We start from the raw sequence: 22,466 nt of genomic DNA on the forward strand, positions 1-22,466 counted from the left end.
GTTGACGACAACACCACTGTAATGTAATGGCTAGTGGGTTACTGTAGGGTTTAGTCCTCTGCTGCCAGGAAGTGATATCTCTCACAGTCTTTAGGAGCGGATAAAAGTCACCTTTCGAGTAGGTTGTCAGTGGTCAGGGTGAAAAAGATTGCAGATGCAGAGCACACAACATGGATTGTGCATAACTAGTGTGATGCCAGAAAGGATGCAATAACAAGAATTTCTCTTTGTTTTTTCATTTTAAAGGCAACTTCTTTGTCACATTCTGTCAAGTGGAAGAGCACCCTAAGGATAATGCTTAATCAAGCACCCAACAGGGTACATCTGCAGGTTTTTATTATTAAAACCACCACAGCCATGTAGTCATTCTAACTAAATACACCTTTGAGGTATTTCACTGGTATATTTTAAGTTTGTCCTACTTTATTTTCTATAAGGCTACATAGCTGAGGTTCTTTCACTTCATTTAACTGAAAGACTTCAGTAACTTGCAGGCAATATATTTCAAAAAAAAAAAACACTTCTACTTTTCTTATCTAATCCTTCCAGGTCTTTGGTTAAAAATTGTATTTTTTCTTTAAAGCATATGCATCTAAACTTAACATTCATTCAAAATGTATAACCTCCAAGACCCATACAGTTAGCCCACGTGATAGTATGTGTACAAAGAGACAGAATACAACAGCGTCAACGGATGTGTCATCTGCACCTCATGCTTATCAGTTGTTTCCACTCGCATTCCGAGCACTGCTCCAGCATGTGGCTTTACTCAGCGCAGTACTGTTTTTGTTGCATATCAGCAGACATAGTGGTTGTGGTGAGTGGGAGTTCAGTCGGGTGGGGGATGTTTATCAGATGCGTGAAAGTTTATGATCAAAAACCTTGGGTCTGTGCAGAGGAAATTTAAAAGTGGTTGTCAGGGGAGATATTTGTCATCAAATGCACTTGAGCTAATACAGCCAATGATGATGTGAACAAGTAGTCAACTTTTGGGAAATGTAATGTTGATCAAAGTAATGAAAGTAATGAAAGCGTGCTGTCATGTGTGTATTGATATTACTGACAAGTGCATTTTTCAACTTGACTTCTAGGCGTGTAAAAATTAAGATTCTTAACGAGCATGTTCGGTAAGACTTACTTGTTTTTATCCAAGGTTGTCCAACCAGTAGAACCGGTGAACACTAAGTCTGCGTCTTATATACAATAACATACTGCCCGAGGAAAAAGCAGTGTGAAGCACTTACAAACCCTGGTTATGAACTATCTAACACCCCCACAGAAAAAAAAGTTATCTACAAACATCTTTTCCCATGATTCAACACCATCACTTATGATGAGGAATTCCTGAGGGCGTACCCGGGTTTATTATACACCTACAACATTTTAAGACATGTTTAAATACAAATTATCCCCAGAAGATAGAAAACCCCTCCCAGTGTAGAGTGACGTTTGGTGTTTTTTCAAATCCATTACCAAAACTGAAGTATAGTGCATTCACGCTGTTTGAATCAGGATCAAAAGATTGCAGCATATCAAGTCATTACATTCTGCTGAACAAACAGAGATATTCCACCAAATAGAGATCTCTAGATATGATTCAAGAAACCAGGATGAACAAACACGGTCCACTCTCACAGACACGCAGTGACCACAAGACCACCCACAAGTTTAAAAAACTCAATTCTTTTTTTTATTAAACTTCTATCTTTATGCAATCTGTATATATAAAAGTTCTAAAGCCATCAGCCTGAGACTAAAACAGACAGTGAGGCGATCATGTGTTTCAGTTTAAGTCCTCATTATTGGTTGACCAGAGGCCTGTGTGACACTGACGCAGTTTACAAAAATCATATAAACAGGAGACATGATGAATACAGACAACAACAGAACAAAGGATCACACAAGAAATGTCTTGTGTTGTCGGAGTGATTAGAAGTAGTCCATGATAAAACAGGCTCGTTGACCTTGTTAATAAGGAGTCCGCAGAATAAATAACATTGAAACGGGTTCAAACTGTCTCTCTTGGTGCCCCACTGGCAAATGACAGGGCTTTTTTTTTTTTTGGGGGGGGGGGGGATGATGTGCTTGATTGTTGGAATGAACAGCCATACCAACTGTGTGCATTTGAATGGTCACTACATGCCCTGTTCAAATGTAAAACCACATGTGCAAGAATCAACGGGAGATGTGGTTTGTCTATGCGATACTACGCTCACTTTAAGAGTCTGTAAACCATTATCTCATCTGGTGTTCAACATATTGACCACTTACCAAGAATATTTCCATTTCTGATTCTGAACATAGCATATTTTCCAAAACGACATTATTAATAACCTTCTTTTCCATTCTCTTAAATACAATATTTTACATGTCAGATTAAATACGGCTAAGTGTGCATGAGTGTTTGTGTCTTAGGGCCGCTGTAGAGGATTTGTTCCCCCACTCTCTGCTACTGGCACTGGTTTTTGTGTTCTGTGATGGAGGCTCAGGCTCTTGATAGTGAAACATATGCTCTACAACACCTGCAAGGATACGTTACATTTGTGTGTGTGTGTGTGTGTGTATGTGTATGTGTTCAGTCACTGTCACTGGTCTCACTGCTGGGGTCTCCCTGCACCTTGCTGCGGTGCTGCATGGCGCGGTGGTAGGCCACCTGCACTGACTTGCGGATGTTTGATTTTCTGCCCTCCAGCATCTTCTCCTTGTCCAGCTCCTGGTCCACACCTAGCGGCACGAGCTTCGAGCGCGGCAGCCACTGCCTGGATACACACAAAGTTGCATCAACATAGACACATCAGTTGGTAAGTCCAGCTCATCCAGTCCAGAGTCCATACATTTTGAAACCAACAGCAACTTTAACTCCCAATCCAATTACACTTCCTAAATAAAATACATTTATAATGATTGAATGTACAACAGTGGATATTGTAATAAAATGTTTTCATACCTTTATATCAGCCATTTATCCATGACCTAAGCCAACTGGGTTCCCTTTATCTATTAATTTTAATTTGGTTGAATTTGACCTTTAATCCATTATTTTTGCTCATAGTTTAACCATGTATCCATTACTTAAGCTTACAATTTCAACCATAAATCAATTTCCTTACTAATAATTTCAACCATAAAGATGTACTTTAGCTAATCGTTTTCACTGTTTATCCATTACCTTAAGTTGATTATATTGACAATGAATGTATTACTTCAGAAAACCATTTCAACTGTTAAAGGTTTACTATAAATTAAGTATTTTAACAATTAACCAGGGATGCACCGATGCATCGGTAAGTCAACTGTTAAACAAACTAACTTGTCTTCATTATCAAACCTGGGAGAAAATGGTGGCATTGTGGGAGTATTGCACCAAAAGAAGTCATGGAACAAACATCAGTATGGGAATCGGCTAAATTGTTATATCAGACATCAGTATCGTTCCTGATTTTACAGAACGGTGCTTACAATTCACCCACTACTTAAGCTTCATGTTTTAACCAGATACTTTTAGCTTACTCTCACTGTGTATCTGTTAGTTACTTTACTACTTTTAAATTACACAACTATTTAGTCATTGCTTTTATTTAATTGCTTAACTACATGTGTATTATCTAACCTAATCATTTCAGTTTATTCATTACAAAAGCTATTTCAATCACGACTCAATTCCTTATGCTTACCATGGCAACCATTTACCTATTACTTTAGATTATTATTAGAAAAAACTCTTCCCTCCGGCTGCTTATTAGAACTCTTTATATGATTCTTTCTACCTGTTTCCGGGGATTTGACTTGACCTGATTTCTACTCCTGAACGCTCTTAAGGGCATCAACAAGGCAGAAAAGAACGACAATGGTGCATGTTTCTGAGGTGATTGCAGCACACTATGACCTCAAACACAACATGTTTTTTTCCTCCTCTTCTATATCGCAAAACCACATTTGCCCTACTTCTACTAAAGGTTCTGCCGTCTTGCACTTCAGTAATAGGAATGGGGGTTTCTTTTGAACTTCTTTTTACACTTTGACTTGTGTGCACACATCCAGTAACATCGGAAGCTTGTACTGCTTGCGTCTTGTTTTGTTTTTTGTCGTTAAAAAAGGTATCATTTGGAGGGAGGGGGGGGGGGCAGAAAAAGTGTAACAGTTTAAAAACAGAAGAGACTAACTTTGAGAATGATTACATTTAGAAAATATAAAACCACAAGTCAAAACACCCCAGAGGACTGACCAGGTTCTCTTGTTGTCAAAGAAAAGGACCAGGAACAAGTGCTCCCTCGCCTCCTGGGTCATCTGCTCTCCTAGTTTCAGCACATCCAAAGGGGGGACGGGGATTGGGACACCACGGTGGAACACTCCCTCCCTCGGCATCTTCGGGTCAATTATCTGCAGGCAGAGAGGGGGCGAAAAGAGGATTAGATGTGCTCAATAACCTGAAGGACATTCCTACAGTGCCCGGCAAACTTGAATGTATGCTATTTGCAGAGGGGATTTGTGTCTCACCAGTGCAGGATATGAAGGATAGCCTCTGCATTTGGCCCACACCAGATCCAGAGCTTCAAGAGAAGAATAGTCATCAGAAGTCATCCAGCATCCTGACCTGTCTCGACCGCGCACCACTGACGGTAAGGAGCACAGGAACAGGAAAGACAGTCATCACTTCTAACTAGGTGACTAGGTTGTTTATACAAACCTTATGTCTTTATCTGTTAGGAAATAAACCTTGCCCCGAAAACTGGTTAAGATTATTTGTTCCTGGGACTGGTTTGGATTTGAAATAGGAAGTTGGACGAGAGCTGGGATAGGTGTGCTTAATGAATGGTCTATGCTTCCATAGAAGTTACTGACTTCTTGATAACACAGAAGACAAATCTCAGAGCGAGAAGTGGAACATTTTGATTGCACCAGAGCATCAAACTAGTGGCATGACTACATCATGAGTTGAGTCACCCAAGTCCAAATAAATCAACAAAGGTCAAAGATACAAAGATAAACTGAATTTACCAACCTCATCAAGATTCAAATCTTTCCAGAGAAGACACCCACCTTCTTGGATTGAAAAAACTGTGTTTGCGTGACACAGGGAGGAGTGTGCATGTATGGTCGAGATGTGCTTACAATGTGAAACGCTCCGCGATCCCCCGACTGAGTAGGAATCATTTTCAGTGCCCGACGTCTCCTCACTGCTGTCCTCCTGGAAGGCGGAGCGAGAGAACGAGGCCTTTCCTCTGCCCTGCTTAGAGGGAGTCGTACTGACAGAGAGTACAGACAAGACGGAGGACATTTTAAGAACAACCGTCTACAATCTGACAGGTCAAGGATTTTATGAACTACTGATGACCTCATCTGTAAATACAGCTCTGCACAGTTTCCTCATTTGTACAATAACTTTTCTGGTGAACAAGAGGTTACCAGTGATTAGTTCACTATTCTTTTAGTTACATACTTTTATGCTTCTAAAAATTAACCATTGCCTTGCGGAAATTTTATCCCTTCAATGTCAGCCTGGTTGGTTACACTTGTTTCATATATATGTACAGTTTCACAGTCGAGGACATCTATTTATTTTCTTACTGACAGATTAAAGAAAGGATAAGTTAAATTCATAAATCTGTGCATAATAAAATACGGAGAGATCTAGTCAATCGGTAAGGAGTAGGCTGAATCGTAGCTTATTTACTCAAAACAGCTCCAGGTTCGATTACGCAACAATCACCTGGTTCTGTCAGAAGCTGCACTGCTGCTGCTGCTGGTTGTGGACTCAGAGTCCGAGCTGGAACGAGGGAGACGGGTGTCGTTTCTGTACACACGGAAGCTCTCTGTCACAGGCTGGTTACCGCCATCAAAACCGTTACTGGGCAAACCTGAGTAAAGGGAGAGCGATAGGAGCGGTAAAGTGAGTGTGCACGATGAAAGATAAAACAGTCGTCATAAGTTCCCTTGGTATTTGTCTTCGGTACCGGGGAGCAGGTCGTCATTGTCACTGTCGCTGTCAGAGCTGGAGCTGCTGCGGGGGCTGCGCGGCCTCTTCCTCTGCCTGGTCGAGGACAAAAGGGGAAGCTGAGGGGGACCAATGGGGCTTTGACTCACACCTGCCCCGGCGTACCCAGCATCCCTGTTCTTGGGAGGGCGTCCTGGCCTTTTGGGGGGTCCAGCCATTTTTTGGTTCTTCTTGGAGAAGAGGACAGATGTCCGCCGGCCCACCTCGGGAGCCAGGGCAGACACATTTAGGTCTACAGTGAGGGGCGATAAAATGTAAGAAAATATCCAACTGATTAATCTTTAATCGATTTTATCTACCACACGTAAATAACATTAGAAATATTCCCACATTTACCTTTTCCTCCGATCTCCTGGCTGCTGCTTTCTCCCCCTTCGTCAAGGTGTCCTGCAGAAGATGGGTGATGGGGGAGAGAAGAGCCGCGGTCGCCTCCTCCCACAGACTCCCTGCCCCCCAGTCCTGAGCCTCCCTCCCTCTGGTGTGCGAGCTTCCTTTTGATGACACTGATTTCTTTCCTCAGAGCTTTGGCTCTACGCGACTGACCAATGCTGTGCTTTCCCGAGCTGACCTCATCGAGACGCGTCTGCAGGTAATGCAGCTGCTCCTCCAGCGGCAGCCGTCGCCTGTTCTCCATCAGGAGGAGCTCTGAGAGGGGCGGGGGAGAGATAGAGGCTGCTAAATATGCAGCAAGACAGACTATTTAAAAGCTATCAAATTTGATAATGGTAAATGGAGTTGAGCTTGTATCATCCTTTTCTAGTCCCCTGACTACTCAAAGCACTTTTGAGTAGTCACTCAAGACACCTACCCGTTCACACCACATTTACACACTGACGGCAGATGTTGCTATTTAGAGTATATCAGTATTAACTTATCCCATTCACACACATTCACAGGACGCTGAAAGATTTAGGGTAGTGAAATTTAGGGTTTAGTGTCTTGCCCAAGGACACTTCCACATGTAACTGCAGGGGGAGGGAGTCGAACCGCCCAACCTTCTGGTTGAGAGACGACTGACTCTTCCACTGAGCCACAGCCGCCTCTGTGGAAACTAATAAACGGAAAGATGTGGGCTGTTTCCTGTGACACCAAAAAGATGACAACATTGAGCGATTTTTGGTCATGGCGCTAACATGCTCTACCAAAGCTAAGCATGTCTCTAAGTTTCATCAAATTGTAAACGTGAGAGGTCCAGGCAAAGTTTTGTTTACACTTTTTTTTTTTTTTTTTTTAAAGCTTAAACAAGAATATAACAAAAAGAATGCTCTGACAAATGTTTTAAAAATCAGTTATAATCAAGACAAATGATTGTAAAAGCAGACAGTCTCATAAAAACATTCAGCCTGCTGTGTGGATGAGGGTTTCATTTTTTTTTTCTTAGATTCTCCATCACTTGACAAAGCAACAGCAGCTAATGAAGAAATACAGTTAATACAAGCAAAGAGGATTTGTGATCATGTTTGGCGCCACCTACTGGTCAATAGGCCAAAGCTCTTTCTACGTCTCTTCATTTTTGGTTCAGTGAAATGACACACAAATGTTTATTTTCATCGAGCATCTACACTGACAAATGTAAGAGTGTGTCATCTCAGACAGTCCTGTATCAACTCCAAATGCAAGGCCATCAAAATATGCCCCAGTTCTTTCTTGTATTATTATTGAATGCCTCTCAGTATAGATAACCCTCTCAAGACACTTGAGAGAAACACAATCATATACCTTAACTTAAGAACTACAGCAAAATAGGCCAACTTACCATCTTCGTTGGACGACATCAGTCGTTCTCTTTCTCGATCCCTGTCCCGCTCTCTGTCTCGTTCCCGCTCCCTCTCTCGGTCTCTCTCCTGCTCGCGCTGACTTTCTGGGCTCGGCTCTCGCTGGAGATGCATGCCGGTCTCGTAGTCGAAGCCTATCCGTTCAGCTTGCCGCCTGGCAGTCCTAATGACAGCCCCGCCCATTTCTCTGAGCCGCAGGGCAGCGCGGTAGAAGACCGTGTCCTTAGCGTTGTACTTGAGGCAGTTGTTAACAATGAGGCCAAAGTCAGCCTCAAACGCCTCAAAAGTGAGGTAGCGATGGGACTCCAGCAGGTTCCACATAGTCTGGAAGTCCATTGGAGTGTCAATGTGGTCCAGGTAGTCAGGCACCTTGATAGTGGAGAAGGGAGGAAGTAGAGATCTGGATTAGCTTTATTATTCTGTAATTATTTTTAGTGCCGATATGAGTGTGTAGAGCCAGCAGTAGTTGTTGTTTCTTTTCTTCAGATATTAAAGTAAAGGTCAGGATAAGAGCATGACAAACACTCACTGTGGCAGCTGCTATCAAAGTGAGTTTGCAGACTTTCTGAACGTGTATTTGTGCATTTACCTCTGCCAGCGGTACAGGCTCAGTGAAGAAGTTGTTTGTGTCTCTCTCCTGCAACTGTTCCAGCGTGCTCCTCAACAGCACCAGGAGGGGAGTCAGCTGCATCTCCAGCACCATCTGCTGCACTTTAATCTGAAACACAGTGTGAACAATATACACCTGCTGAATAAATCAACATAGAGAGACAAGTCTGGGACCTGAAGTGTGTGTGTGTCTGTGCGTGTACTGTGCGTGTACTGTGTGCGGACACAAAGTAAATTCAAATTCAGGTCCGACCCACACATTTTACAAAGCTGCTGCTAGTGAAGGAGGTTTTTGTTTTTGTTTTTCATGTTCACATTTCTACTTGGCTTGTTGTGACTGAGACGAGATCATGTAGATTGGCTAATTAAAGCTAGTGCACGTGATGCTGTCTAACAGCCAGTTCTCAAATGTTAAATGTGTCAGAGCGTCCAGCAGCACTTCTGAATGGCACCTTACACACGAGAAAGTACTGAACTGTTCACCTCTACCAGGAATTTAAATCACTAAAAGATTGTGTCGAAAATGAAGAACGGAAAACATGTGCCCTAGATTTAAATAGCTTGATTGATATATACAAGTCCATCTTTTATTTGGAACACATTTTTGATGTGTCTGCATTGACGCAAGATGAATCCTAAGCAAGACTTGTGTTAGAATCTTGTCCCAAAAAAAAAAAAAAAATCCCAGGTTAATGGATTTTAAATGGTTATAAAAAAAAAAAAAAGTGTGTCTCACCGTCTCCCTCTTGAGTTTCTCTCTCTTCCGGATGAGCTCCACCAGTAGCCTGGCCCTCTCCAAGTCGTGTCTCAGTCTCTGCCACGCCTTCAGCTGCTCCTTCAGTGCCGATTGTTTCTCCTCACTGTCCCTCTGAGGCGGCAACTTGCAAAAAAAAAAAAATAAAATAAAAAATCATGTTAGAAGACTGAATGACGCAATAACAGAAAATGATAGAAATCAACTACACTTCTAAATGAGTAGCTACACAATAACACAAGTCACCGGAGGGAGCTGTGAAGGAGGTTGAGGAGGGACAGGGTCAATATGCCGCTGCGACTGTAGATGCGTTTGGAGCCGGCGTAGCAGAGGAACGCCGTTACGACTTTGCCTCTTTAACGTCCAGTAGCTGTGCAGTCGCTGCATGAACTGGCTCTTCCTGGGTACTGTCAAGTTACTGGTGATTTTACTCAGCCTGGTGGGGGAAAAAAAACAATGTGACGATGTGTTTGGTCCTCCTACTCCACATGCAGTTCTCCACAAAAAGATAGACATGGTTTTGTGAATCTTGGACTTGTGAAGCCCCTACAGTGCAGTTAAAATACAAACTTCTTGTCCACTGTACCTGTGGGGAGGGATGCAGGGCACAGACACAACCGGTGCGGCAGCTCTCCTCTCAGCTAAGATCTTCCTCGCTCTTTTCATCTTCAGCCTCGACTTGGCCTTCGCCCTCTTGGCTCGCTCAGAGCTCCAGCCCTTTGAATCGTCGTCATGGCCGATGCTGGGCTCGTCGTCCTCCTCCAGCTCGCCCTCGCTGTGAGAAGAACCCATGCTCGCGCCGCCAACGCCTCCCAGGGGTCGCGCTGATCCCGGAGGCGTGTGGATGTCACAGTACGCCGTCTTGCGGACGCTGAACGAGGTGCCGTTGGCCCCGGTTTCTCTGACGGGCTCCATTTTCATATAGAGGCCCGCCTGCTGGGCACACGTGACGTGGAAGGCGGTGTAACAGTTGGCTTTGTGACACTGGATGCAGGCACCCGACCCGCGCTGCTTGCAGATGTAGCAGGTGAGCTTCCAGCGAGCAGGAGGAATGTGTTCGATGCTATCAATCGGCTCCAGGAAGACTGTGTTAGCAAAGCAGACCTGAGAAAAAGCAGAAAACAATTCATAAGTATATTTACTTCTAATCATAGTGCTTGGAAAGTATTGACATAAGGTATTGATTGCAAAACTGTAAATGACTCAGGCGAACACAACTCAATCTGGAGGTTTATGTAGCTCCCATAAGGACTGCAGTAGGGAATGGGCTTACCTCTGGGATCCAGAGGGCACACACCACATGGGCCCAGCGTGCGTCGTCTGTCTGTTTGAAAGCGCCTCCCTTGTTGGGACACAGAGCACAGTCCACAGCTCGACTAGGCGACTGCAGGCAGCGCCGACACAACCACTGGCCCTCTGGGATGTAGGGCACACCGTAACACTCCTGATGCACGGCGAGGTTACACATGTCACAGAACAGGATCACATTGCTGTTCTGACATTCTCCATCGTTGCAGATGCAGCAGACAGCATCTTCGTCGATTAGGGTGCTGGGGTCCGCCTGGGGGAGAGACGGAAAGGAGAGATGCGACGTTGGATGCATTCCAGTATCTTTAAGTGGTCAAAAAAAACATTTTCCCCAAAATGTCCAAGCTCAGGTACCTTGTTATGGCTCTCAAAGTAGGACTCCTTCTCCAATCGGTCCATGAGGTACTCAAAGACCTCCTGAGGGATGGGTGTCACACCGTCCCGCCGCCGCTTGTCATTCATGATGTCAAGCCAAATGTAGTCCTCTTCATCGATGTCATACTCTACCTCCTCATCCAGCTCCTCGACGGACTTATCAATATACCTGAACAGCAAAAATATGTTTATATTATTATGTAATAGTGCATGGGTGGCAAAGAAATGTTAGCAGTTGGGAGTACAGGGCTGGCACCAACTTAATCTTTGTGTTAAATGAGAAATTAATGACAAAATAAAAACAAGGAATCTTAGGTGAAATATATTTCCTAAGACATACAAAGGCAATTGTCCTGTCTGTAATTCTTATAGCTGGTGTAAATTGTGAATAAAAGGTATTAGAACTCTAAATCATACCTGTAGTAGGATAAAGGCCGAGGAGGTGCATCCGGTCTCTCTTGGTCCAGCTCTCTGAAGACCGCCTCAGGCAGCTTGACTGCAGGCCCGGACTGAGAGCTGTGATGATGAGACGAGCCGTCCTTCTTCTTCTCTTTACTTTTATGCTTCCCAGACTTTGGGGTGGATTTCCCCCCATTAGAAGACGGCATATCCTGGCGGTCCTTGCCACTACCTCCTACCTCGCTACCTCCTCCATCACTACCGTTACACACTCCTCCACCGCTCCCTCCGGTACCAGATGGAGGAGCGTCGTCCGCGTCACTGTCTTCCTCTGACACCACGTCGATGTTCTCGAAGATGCTAATGCGGTGGATACGCCCCTGCAGCTCCAGCTCCACCATACGCTGCGCCTGGGCATAGGTCATTGTCTCTCTGCCCGGGGAGTGAGAGTGTTCCGAGTGGTTGGGGCTTCCAGGTGTGTTCCCTCCCTGCCCCGGACCGCCACTTACGTTACGTTCTCCCTCGTCTGTATCCCCCGACCCGGCCAACGAGGCGCGAGGAGGTCGTCCCTTCCTCTTCTTCTGGGGCACAGTCTGCGCAGGAGTCGGGTTGTCATGGTCGTAGTGGTAGAGGTGGTACTCGATTCCACTGTAGCTTTTGTAGACCTTACGACAAGTCTCAACAGGACACTCGTAAGGGGGCTTGGTGGCCCGTAGATTGTGACAGAAGGTCTTCACATCGAAGTCCAGCCCCATTGTGCTGGGACAGATGCTGTTCAAGTTTACATCTAAAAAGAGGGGGGGACACAAAGGAGGAGCATTGGAGCATCTATTCCATGGGTTACTTTCCGCTTGCACATCATGTGTTATAACGGTTTTAACAACTAAAATCACTCAACTAAAGCAGTAAGAGTCAAACCTGTGCAAAGACTTTAAGCACCTGTTACAGTGCAGTCACGTGAGGATGTCCCTCGTTCCCAGTTGCAACAAACACACATTTAGGTTCAGACCCCCCCAAATAACAGGTGCAAATTAAGTAAACATGTTTGCAGTTTGCTCCAAACTAACTACAGTTATATTGAGTTGACGTGCAGTGAAAAAGCAGAACAGTAAGTCCAGCTGACAGTATTTTAATAAGCTTGTTTACATTCCACAAGTTGGGAGAGAAACAGCTTAACATGGCAGTGCACAAGTTTGAATATCCAAGAGGTAACCGTGGGTTTTTTTTTGTTGTTGACGTATTTAAACCCAGTTAATGTCGGCTATGTCACTTTTCCAAATCTGCTCAAACAATACAAAAAAAAAACTGCAGCCTGGCGGTGTTAGCTAGCAAGCAAGCTAATAACACAGCTAGCAAACAACAACATGTAGACTTTGGTGAAACATAACCCGCGGAGCTAAAATGCGCTATCTCGTTGTTTACAAGTTAAAATGACAAGACTAGCTCTGTTATTTACAATAGATAACAACGTTAGTCTGCACAGTCTTTTCATTAAAGCTGCTGAATGTTAACTAGGTGGGAGCAACTCGCGTACATCGGGGCACACATTAGCCACACAAAGAGAAGACACTTTAACGAATTGTGCATTACAAGAGGATTGATTTGAGAAATATAAAGTAGTGCCAGTCAGTAACTTGGTTGCCCATCTCAGCCCCCTGTAGTATTTCCCTCCACAATGACCTCACCCTAGTGAATCCCCACATACTATGCAGCAGAGATTGTTTAACATTAAGAGGTTAAGATGATACAACAGAACAGTGAGATCAGTCTGTAAATAAGAAATAAGTGAACATGTAAAGGGGACTTGTTTGTTCTCCATCTTCTACGGGTGAAATGTTGAGCATTACGTGGTTAGGCAGTCTGGCATCCTTGTATTGCAAAGCGGACTTTACTACTTCATGCATTCATGGTACGAAGAGGTTCGGATTAAACCCTAACATTTAAGTAAAATCACGTACAGTTAAGGTTCTTAATGTGAGCCCAGTTTGTCACAAAAAGCCGTGAAAACGCTGCTGATCTTTAAGCACTTACTACTCCACGTTCCTCAAAGCTGCTGCCTTCTTCGGGGAAACCTTCACAGCAGCGCGGACGGGTTGCAGCAGATCGATTTTTTTTTTGTAATTCATTAGATAGTCCCCATATATATGGATCCGGGGAGGGGGTAACGCAAGTGCAGTGTTTTTTTTTGCTTCCAAAAGAATGATTTAATACCCTGATCATTTCATTGTGTTGGGGGAAATATTCAGGAACTCGCTTGGAACAAAAGGGGGGTAACCGTTGCTGAAACGTTGCGCCGCTAAACAGCGCATGACACATTCGCCACACGACAGAGGGCCTATTTCTCGGCTTGGAGGAGGTAAAATAAGGCTCATATTTGGTTTTTTTTACACTATATATCTGGATATATACATTTATTGTGTGTTTAGTAATTTATTTTCCCCTTCTTCTCGGTCGTTAATTTCATGGATATTTTTTTTCTTATATGTCGCGAATCTGTGACTGTGTTTCAAAGCAGTTGGCAGGACTTAGTATGAATACATCAATCCTGGCCTCAGTTCATGTCATACGTTCAAATAACTCTACTGATAATAATCAATTAAGTACAACTAATAAAGGAATTATTAAAAGAGTGGAATGATTCATGGGTTCTTTACCTGCTTGCTAAATTAATCATGTTTTTGATTGATGTGGCTTTGGAAGGGGGAAAAACAACTATGACACAGACAATCAAGCACAAAATAATATTTATTTCTCTCTCAACATACAGTCCGTGGTTACAGTGCAGCAGGGTAGGTGGGGTAATGCAGTGGGACAATCAGCAGGCAGAAGCAATCCCACACATTTAAAATACAAGCCTTTGACAATCGGAGCCCATTCACCAGGGGGCAATGTTGTCTTCCAGAGAGAAGTGAGATGTGCAAAGGCAGAAGAAAAGCTCCTCCTCTGTGCATTTCAGCTCCTCTTTTGATCATTGCACCCTGATGAATATGCAAACAATAGTTATTCCCTTCTCTGCTCACAGTGAGTTAACAGCGAGGGAGTTGGGATAAAACATACCAGATACAATGACAGAGAACAGAAATCTCTTACTACTGGAAATATTTCACCAAAGCAGAAGACTCTGCATAATATCCTATAAAAGTCCAATTCAAACCGAATTGATGGATTAATATACATCAAACAACCCCTCCACCTCCACCACCCCATACACAAGTTTTACCATCAAACAAACAAAATGTACAAATATATAGTACAAGACAACTGTACAATTCACAGCTTGGCAGGATTGGGATGCAAAAATCTTTTTAAATGTGTTGTGGAGATGTGAAATTTCTGACCATAGTAGCCGTTTTATTTATCTTTGCGTTGTGGAATATTAGAGTTGGCCATGCTAATCTGTGATTTAAAAAAGTACAGGCTGTGAAATCTATTATATACAGTTTAGGAAACTGACCATATCTTAAGAGAAACTATATGTTGTGCAAATCTTCAGCATCAAGAATCATTTGATTCTTGCAATATTTCACCTAACAAAAAAAAAAAAAAGGCAAAATCAACCTGGGAAAGTCAACATTAAAACTCCAAGGCAATAACACTGCTCTGAGTCTCATTTATTCATCTACTTAAGAGGAGTTCTTGTTTTTATTTTTAAGTACCATCTTCTGTGAATACAATGCAAAAATGTATAGTGAACCTAAGACAATAGCAGCATCAAAACAAAATTAAGCTTTATACATCAAATAATTTAAAAAGTCAGACTTCAGTGGTGATTGCACAAAACATTGTTACATACACTGTATGCTGAGTAATAGGACAGCCAAGTTGAGAAAAACATTTAGCAGTAGTGACTTCAGAGTTTGATAAGTGGTGTGTATTGTTTATTATTTTGCAAGTAGCTTCTATTGTTTGCTTTGTGTTTTGTAACTTTGTTCAACTTATCAGCTTGCTCCTGTTGCACACATCATCAGAGATAAGGCTTGTGGCAAGGCCACGATCAAAGCTTTGTGGAGGGGTTAAATTGCACTTTAAAGCCTCAAGCCTTCACATATTAATTGCTACATTCTGATCACTACCAGAGGCATACACTGTAGAAAGAACTATGTACAGTATATATGGCTCTGGACACTGCCTTTTCTCTGAGCACAAGGACACAACAATGCCAACTCTTGTGCTATCCAACACATCAAAAGAGACCGTGTCCAACTAACCATTTGACCTGAAAATGTTGATTTTGGCTGCTGGCTTTTTTTTTTCTTCTTCACCCATCAGTCTCACATTAACCATTTCTTTCTGCAAGGCAATGGCACATCCCACCTCTATGGCATGCCATCTGTCACATGGTAGAAAGTAAACAAGGGTTAAAACATGATTTTATTATTTAAATAAGAGCATATACTGTGTTAATAGTGCAGTACTACAAGGGCATTCATATGTAAACAAAAAACAAAAGTGTCTGTAATGCATAAAAAAAAAAAGAAAAGAAAAAAGAGACTGCACTCAAATAAAATAAGTTGGATGCAGACATGCAGTTGTTTCACAGAAGAAAACAATCTATAAATCAATGCTCAAGGCACTACATTCCTTCAGGTATCTTTATCATAAATACTGTCCTGTTACAATATCTCAAACCACTGGTTTTTGGATTCCAAATGTAGTGTAGTGTTTAATGCGGACGTAACACAAAAAGGCAAAATCATTGTGACAACTACAGTAGTACAGTATTAAAGAATAAAGTGAAACATGTTTCTGTGACCTAAAAAAAGAGACTTGTATGGCTAAGTTTAGTCAAGACCACAGCCAAAAAGCATTAGGTATTTAGACAAACATGTACTACAAAGTAAACACACATACTTTCAACACACACACTCAAACACAATAAACTACATATATAGGTGTTGTATTAAGAATAACAACACTCTTATGTTTTTTACAAGGTCACATTATGTACAGGAGTCGCTCTGGTGAAACACTGCAGAGCAGATTTGGAGATTAAGTAGTCCTAGTGGTTTTGAGACAGGGGCCAGTCTCAGAGTCATGCATGACCAGAGGGTAGGCTTGGATCCCTGGGTTTGCCATTGTGCCAAAGGGCATATTTCCTCCAGCACCGAGCAAGCCTACAGGGCCCACTGTCCCCACAGGACTAGGCAGGCCAGGCCACTGCGGGGGGTATAGAGGACCAGGAACCATCCCGCCATAGGAGCCTGCTGGTGAAAGGTACCCAGGAGGGCGCATTGCTGAGGAGTTTGGTGCTAGGGTTGTGGGCATCCCCGGGCCTAAAGCAGCAGTCAGGGGGCAGGAGAGAGGCAACTGGAACTTGCTGGGACCAACATGGCACTTCATCTGAAAAAGAAGTGAGTTCTTATACAAAGTACTACACAGACGGTCTCACTGTACCAAATTACAAAAAGCTGCATTTTCCCAAAAATTACCCCTGACTTTAAGTCCCTTCTCTTCAAGGGACTAAAGGTTCCTCCGGCCTGTTACTGCCTGCATTTTCACAGAGAAGGTTAGGCAAATTAGCCTGCTGACTTAAGAAAAGCCACACCTGTTTCACACAGGTCAATAAAGATTACACCCATGCAAACTTTTTTATACACATTTTCACAGCTGCAAATCTCAATTCAACTTAACAAATCACCTGCAATTATTTAATGTACCCTTCAATGTTTCACACAGAGTATGCCGTTTTATAACTGTCATTTGAAACCACTACTTTCTCAGTGTTGTTTACAGTTAATGACATTCAGAAAAAAATCAAACTTGTTGAAATGTAATGTTCTATAAATGGTGCAATGCCCCACCCTAAAGTCCCTGTACTCAAACAGTTCCAGGCGTTGAAACACAGCTGTGGATTATTTTACACCCTAAAGAAATGGTCCATAATTATTCATACCAAGAGCACCTACCTCATGTGTAGCTCCTCCCCTGGGGAGCGCTTTGCCTTCGAGGTCCTGCTTTCGTCTCTGCTGTTTGATCTGGTTAAGGGAGGGCCGCGTCTGATTGGCTGCTGCTATAGTTTCCTTCGTCCAGTCATCCACCAGTTTGTGAAGATCATCAGTAAACGTGCCTCTCTTGTTGTTGCTGTTGTTGGTCTGGACCTGAGCGAGTCGTGTGATTGGCTGAGGAGACGGGGAGGGTGTGGTTGTTGTAAGTGTCGGCTGTGTCTGGCTGGCGGCTGTCTGAGCTGCGGCGGTGTTGAGAGGCGACCCTGAGAAGATACAAAGATGTTAAAAATCTGACCTTTAACATAATTCAAAAAAATACAGTAAAATCAATTGGCTGATGTTTGGCAGTAGTTTAAGACACCATGAACCTATATTATAGAATATTCATGAAAGGCAGTTTTTATATTACTGATGGTTTTGTCAGGGTCAGAGTCAACGTGTTTACAACTTGTCGACTGTTGCACATGTTGTATTCTGCCAACAAAACAGCCAAAGGATTGCAACATAAATGACTTTTGTGAATTTTAGACAAATGAAATGTTTGATATGCAAGCAATGAAATTATTCTGCATTTAAGACATCGACAGTGCCATGCAAACCAAACAAAACACCAAAATATCTGTGGTGATTCCATATTTATAAAAACAACATTTTCATAAAAAGTAGAAAAATAAATGCACACACAAACATAAGGAGGACTAAAAAAAAAATAGTGTGGACAGAGGTAAGAAAGACAGAGTAAGAAAGTAAATGAGATAGTTACTACTACTGCGATCTTTGCCTAGACATAGTCGTTTCAGAGTGGACCCTATAAGAAGGTAGAACAGCACAAGACAGAAACAGTTAGGCCAGGACACACTGCACACCACAAGTATGTGGACAAGCTGCTTCAAAAGCACAATCAGCTATTTAAACAATCAGGGAGAGAGAGAAAGAGGAAAAGAAGGACAAGGGGTGTAAAAATCAGTGAGGGCTGGAAGAAAGAGCCTACGTGTTCTCTTTAAAATGGACAACGTCTGAAAGCTAAACAATCAGGAAGTGTCCCTGATGAGATTAAGAAATAGAGCCCTGAGTTGTGACGCTGCTAGTTAATTACCTCCTATTTCTAGCCAGACCAATATATTTTATGTTGCCTTATGAATTAACTTAAACAAACAAAAGAGTCTAATAATTAGCTCTTAAGATTTAGCAGTTATTGGTCCATTCGTTTGAGGAGAGACCATGACAAATATGAGTGTTTGCTAAGTGAGGAAGACTGGAGCCTGGATTAAAAAGAGAGATCCCTTTGTCGATGTGAGAATGCCTGTGAAACAAAAGGTGAAACCAAAATAAAGAAAAGCACATGAATACTAGGTGGAATTCATCAGAGTCAGCACTGGTCAGACACATGCAGATAATCAGGAGAGGTGGAAGGAAATACAAAACAAAAGTAGTAATATTGATGATACAGCCCTTCATATGGCGGAGTAAGTCTCCATCAGTGCCCTGCCTGGCGCCTGCACCATGCACGTCTTCTCGGTCCAAACATGAGGGACAGAAAGAGTTCTCCTCTACCTCAGCATAGGGCCCTGCCTATCACAAGAGGGCTGGGGTGGGGGGTGTGTGTTGGGGTCTCTGTGTTAGTATACAGAGGTTTACTAAATTGGGGAAGTGGCCTTACATGGGAGATGTTATAGGATTAAAATTAAGGGTGGATGGAAACTCACAACAAATAAATGGAGTACTATTTCTCTCACACATGTCAACACAAAGACACAAACATACACACACAGTCTTTTTAAAAATCTGACCTCAGGCCCATGTTTGAACAGAACTAGCCCCAGTGTGCTAACGGGGTATGTTTTAAAAGCCAGCAGCACTGCACAAAGCATTTGTATAAAGCGGATTGGGCACTGTACCCATGATGATGGTCATGAATGTTACTGAGATTCTGTGAGTTGATGTCAGAGGAAAAGCTAGATTAAGTCACTTGCATCCTGGGTATTGGAGGCCACACATGTGGATGAGTAAGAGGCTTGCCCACTCTGGAAATGTTTCCTTTTCAATCTTCATGCTAAGAAAGGGAATGGTGGCCAGACTGGGCCGGTCTAATTTGTACAACTACGGTAACTCTTTTAGGTCAGCTTCATACTTTCTGCCCAGATACAGCTCTCCCTACCTGGACACGCCTAGTGCAAAAATATTCACAGAGATCATTACTCACAGAATACTGTGAGGGTATCTGTAAGATACTCGCTGCTGGATAACTATCTAATGGACTACAGAGCAATGCAGACCAAGAGGGGGAAACACTAACAGTTGTACAACTGTTGCACGCACAAAGCATAAGCAGAGGCACAGAAATTACACTGAACCTGTATTAATTATAGACATTTTAATCAATGAAAAAAAAAGGCCTCTCTTTGATATGGCATGAGCTCTAATTTTAGCATAACAACAAGCCACCGAATACAGAAATATTCAAATCCTACAACTACTGGCTTTACTTGCATCAAGCTAGAGGCGACAACTGCGTAGAGACATTTTATCAGAGGAGTAGAATGAATAATTCATGCAGTTTTTGTTATTGCAGACACTTAAAGAAAGATTATGTAAAACTTAAAGCCTGGTTTATATAAAGTGGTGTGTTACAGAACAACATCTGTCCTATCATGAGTCCAGTAGAAGAACTTGTGACTCTTGAAGAACAGATAGATAGTGAACTCTGGGTACTCAGTGAACTCAGGAGCAAATAAACACACTACACAGAAGTTCTCACTGAGTGCTAGAAGATGAGAAGGAAACACATCCCGTCTGGGTACGGATTTGATTGTGGTGGCGCTGCCCATGTTACCTTGATGCTCAGTTGACTTGAAGAAATCCGTTTTTAATGCCAACGTTGTAAATGCATGTGATGGAAATAAGAAAAGTCATGAAGAACACAAGCTTAGAGGTCGTTGAGTGCGAGTGAAAGGAAAAGAAAATGGGTCATGTATGTCAGGTGAGGAGGCCTGTGAGGAGAGTTGAATACAAGATCCACTGTATTGCATATAAATAAAAAACATGTGGTCGATAGAAGAGAGAGCCAGGTAAATAAAGAAAAGATGGAAATGAGTGAGGGGAAATAGAAAAGAACAAATACAAACAGATGGACAGAGACACAGGTCCACTGAGGAATCTAGTGCGTGGTTTGCTACTAGATTTATAGGTGACTCTCTCTGACGTTTGGTGGTAAACCGTCCAGCCTGCAAAAATGAATATAAGAGGGAAAAGAGAAGAAACAAGAGAGACACTTTGTAAAAGTGCACACAGACTGGGATGAGAAATCCCCACAATCAAAAGCAACCAGAAAAGGATACTAAGAAGTAGAAGTGCACAATATGCAGGATCCCATTTTAACATTTGTTTAATCATGGGAAAGTAAAGCCAATAATTACAACTGATAAAACAAACTTTATCACAGGAGCTGAGAACAAACACATTGGGGTATTACGACTGTTTTCACCATGGTATTTATTTGTCTATTAATAAATGAATACATTTATTATTTGATGGGTCGTGTTTTTAGCTATCAGTACTAACTAAATCAATTTGAACCACAGTATTATTGATGAAGCAATCAGCCAGTTAAACAGAGAAAAGATCTGGGACTGGTTTCAAACAGGAAATGATTCTAAAAATAAAAGGTTTGAGAAAGTCAAGAACTTAACAGCTTTGTGTAGCTGATGAATGTAGTTTTCTAGATTCATGGATGACTGAGAACCTAGGACACAAAGCTCTTGGTTTTATGTAACTTCAAGAGTACAGTGACCAACCCGCTGGCATCTAAATTAATCTGTTTTTATATTGGACTATCCTGCAGCAGACAAAAGTGAATCTTACTTTGTGCATCTGAAAAACAACATACCATGTGTCTCTTGAGTGTGATCTATTATTCATCATGAAATTCTAATGTTCACTACGTTGGGTTACATTAGATTCACTTTCAATTATTTTCATGTTTTCTCTCATTTGATGCTTGATTTATAGTATCCATGTAGAGCTACAACAGATTCTTGGTCTAAAGTGAATAATAGCAAAGTGTCTTTGTCTGTTTCTCTTTCCAAATGTTATTAAAATCACCGACAGGAAGTAAACTTGTTTAAAATGTCTGAAAAATCTCTTATCGTTATTGGCTCAGAAATTCCCAATCCGTGCCTCAGTATTAGTTGATACACAGATAAGATGAGTAGTATATACCACACATTTCCTTTATTCAATTTAAGCAGTGTCAGCTGATTGATTTAGTAATGGGTATGTTCAACATTTGGAACTGATGTGTATTTTTATATTAGGACACAACACTTTACATTGAAGGTTGAGTTTAAATGAAGCGGACCTGTCTGTGTTTGTTATCCTTCAGGGTGACGCTCTTGATCCAGCTACAATCAAACTGTTGTCCATCCACAGAATAGACAACATCTATACTGTTTACCATTTACCTTCCTCCTTGCAGCTGTTCTGACAGTAACGTGTCCCATCCACACACACAAACACACATCAGCATGCACATGAACCTTTAATGTGTACCTTGTCCTGGGCCTGCTTGGTTGGCTGTTCCATCAGCGTGACGTCCAGTATAGATGTTGTCTGAGGAGAAAGAGCCCTTCAAGGAACAGGGCTGCTGGGTCTGGACCTGCTCTGGAGTGGCATGTGGCTGGGTGCTTGAGCTGGAGCTGCCACTGGAATGGGCAGAGCCGTCTGACAGAATTGAACTTTTAGCTGGGGAGCTGGATGAACTCGCACCACTCTCACCTGGATTAAAAAATAAATAAATAAAGAGGAGGATTGTGTGAGTCAGAGTGATTCACTGTGTGTGAATCACACTCCTACAGTTTTCTGAACCTGACGCCATTCCTGTGTTTTCTACTTGTGTGCTTCAGACCAAAAAAAGCTCTCTCATACACACAAATCATGAACCACTTAACAGTCAACCATCCCAACCCACACACCTTTCCTCTCTGTGGAGGTGTTAAGATTGTTTTTGAGCTGCTGCACCATCGGATTGAGTAGTTTTCCAGCCTTGAGCTTGTGTTTACTGGTCCTGCGCCTGCGGCCACATGGGGGTGCAGCATGAAGGAGGCCAACGTTGGGGGGCAGCGTTTTGCCCAGCTCCTTGTATAGATGCTCAATCTCATTCCTCTGGAAAGCCTGCAGCTCAGAGATCTCCTTCATGTGTCTAGTGGAGAAGGTAGAAGAAGAGGACAACATGAAATGAACTAAAAATGTTTCTGACAGGCTGCTAGTCAATTACCTAATCTTCTGCCTTCAAGGGGCATCCTCTCCCA

At 42.5% G+C, this 22,466-nt stretch overlaps 2 protein-coding genes across 7 annotated transcripts in view; both read right to left on the bottom strand.

Annotated features, from left to right (window-relative positions):
* Window positions 1–1,777: 1,777 nt before the first annotated feature.
* brpf1 (bromodomain and PHD finger containing, 1) lies at window positions 1,778–11,994 on the bottom strand. 3 transcript variants are annotated; one of them, XM_061056902.1, is made up of 15 exons: window positions 11,234–11,994; window positions 10,796–10,985; window positions 10,407–10,694; window positions 9,720–10,237; window positions 9,380–9,569; window positions 9,116–9,259; window positions 8,360–8,488; window positions 7,752–8,139; window positions 6,332–6,640; window positions 5,955–6,227; window positions 5,711–5,858; window positions 5,113–5,246; window positions 4,498–4,613; window positions 4,226–4,380; window positions 1,778–2,759 (listed from the first exon to the last, which is right to left on the bottom strand). In XM_061056902.1, exons 1-15 carry the CDS (start codon window positions 11,968–11,970, stop codon window positions 2,576–2,578), a joined length of 3,903 nt encoding a protein of 1,300 aa, XP_060912885.1. In that variant the 5' UTR covers window positions 11,971–11,994; the 3' UTR covers window positions 1,778–2,575. The 3 variants fall into 3 exon arrangements, with proteins under 3 accessions (XP_060912885.1, XP_060912886.1, XP_060912884.1); XM_061056903.1 differs by having other exon boundaries at window positions 4,498–4,550; window positions 6,332–6,670; XM_061056901.1 differs by having other exon boundaries at window positions 6,332–6,670.
* A 1,948-nt stretch (window positions 11,995–13,942) lies between these two features.
* The window catches only part of LOC132989387 (serine/threonine-protein kinase WNK2), a 43,812-nt gene continuing 35,288 nt past the window's right edge, over window positions 13,943–22,466 (bottom strand). For all 4 annotated transcript variants that reach the window (XM_061056989.1, XM_061056990.1, XM_061056991.1 and 1 more), the window contains 6 exons: window positions 22,131–22,357; window positions 21,709–21,933; window positions 20,286–20,384; window positions 17,924–17,968; window positions 17,122–17,423; window positions 13,943–16,555 (listed from right to left, as the gene is read on the bottom strand). In XM_061056989.1, coding sequence (XP_060912972.1) covers window positions 16,205–16,555; window positions 17,122–17,423; window positions 17,924–17,968; window positions 20,286–20,384; window positions 21,709–21,933; window positions 22,131–22,357 — 1,249 coding nt within the window. In that variant the 3' untranslated portion in view covers window positions 13,943–16,204. The remainder of the gene's footprint in view (window positions 16,556–17,121; window positions 17,424–17,923; window positions 17,969–20,285; window positions 20,385–21,708; window positions 21,934–22,130; window positions 22,358–22,466) is intronic.

The sequence above is a fragment of the Labrus mixtus genome, chromosome 15 (genome assembly GCF_963584025.1).
Source record: "Labrus mixtus chromosome 15, fLabMix1.1, whole genome shotgun sequence".
NCBI classification, from domain to species: Eukaryota; Metazoa; Chordata; class Actinopteri; order Labriformes; family Labridae; genus Labrus; species Labrus mixtus.

Coding starts and splice junctions, on each gene's coding strand:
- brpf1 (XM_061056901.1), bottom strand. CDS start 11,970: ATGGGGCTGGACTTCGATGTGAAGACCTTCTGTCACAATCTACGGGCC. Junction 6,671..7,751: donor GATGTCGTCCAACGAAGATG/GTAAGTTGGCCT, acceptor CTGCATATTTAG/CAGCCTCTATCTCTCCCCCG. Junction 4,614..5,112: donor ATCGCGGAGCGTTTCACATT/GTAAGCACATCT, acceptor CCTTACCGTCAG/TGGTGCGCGGTCGAGACAGG.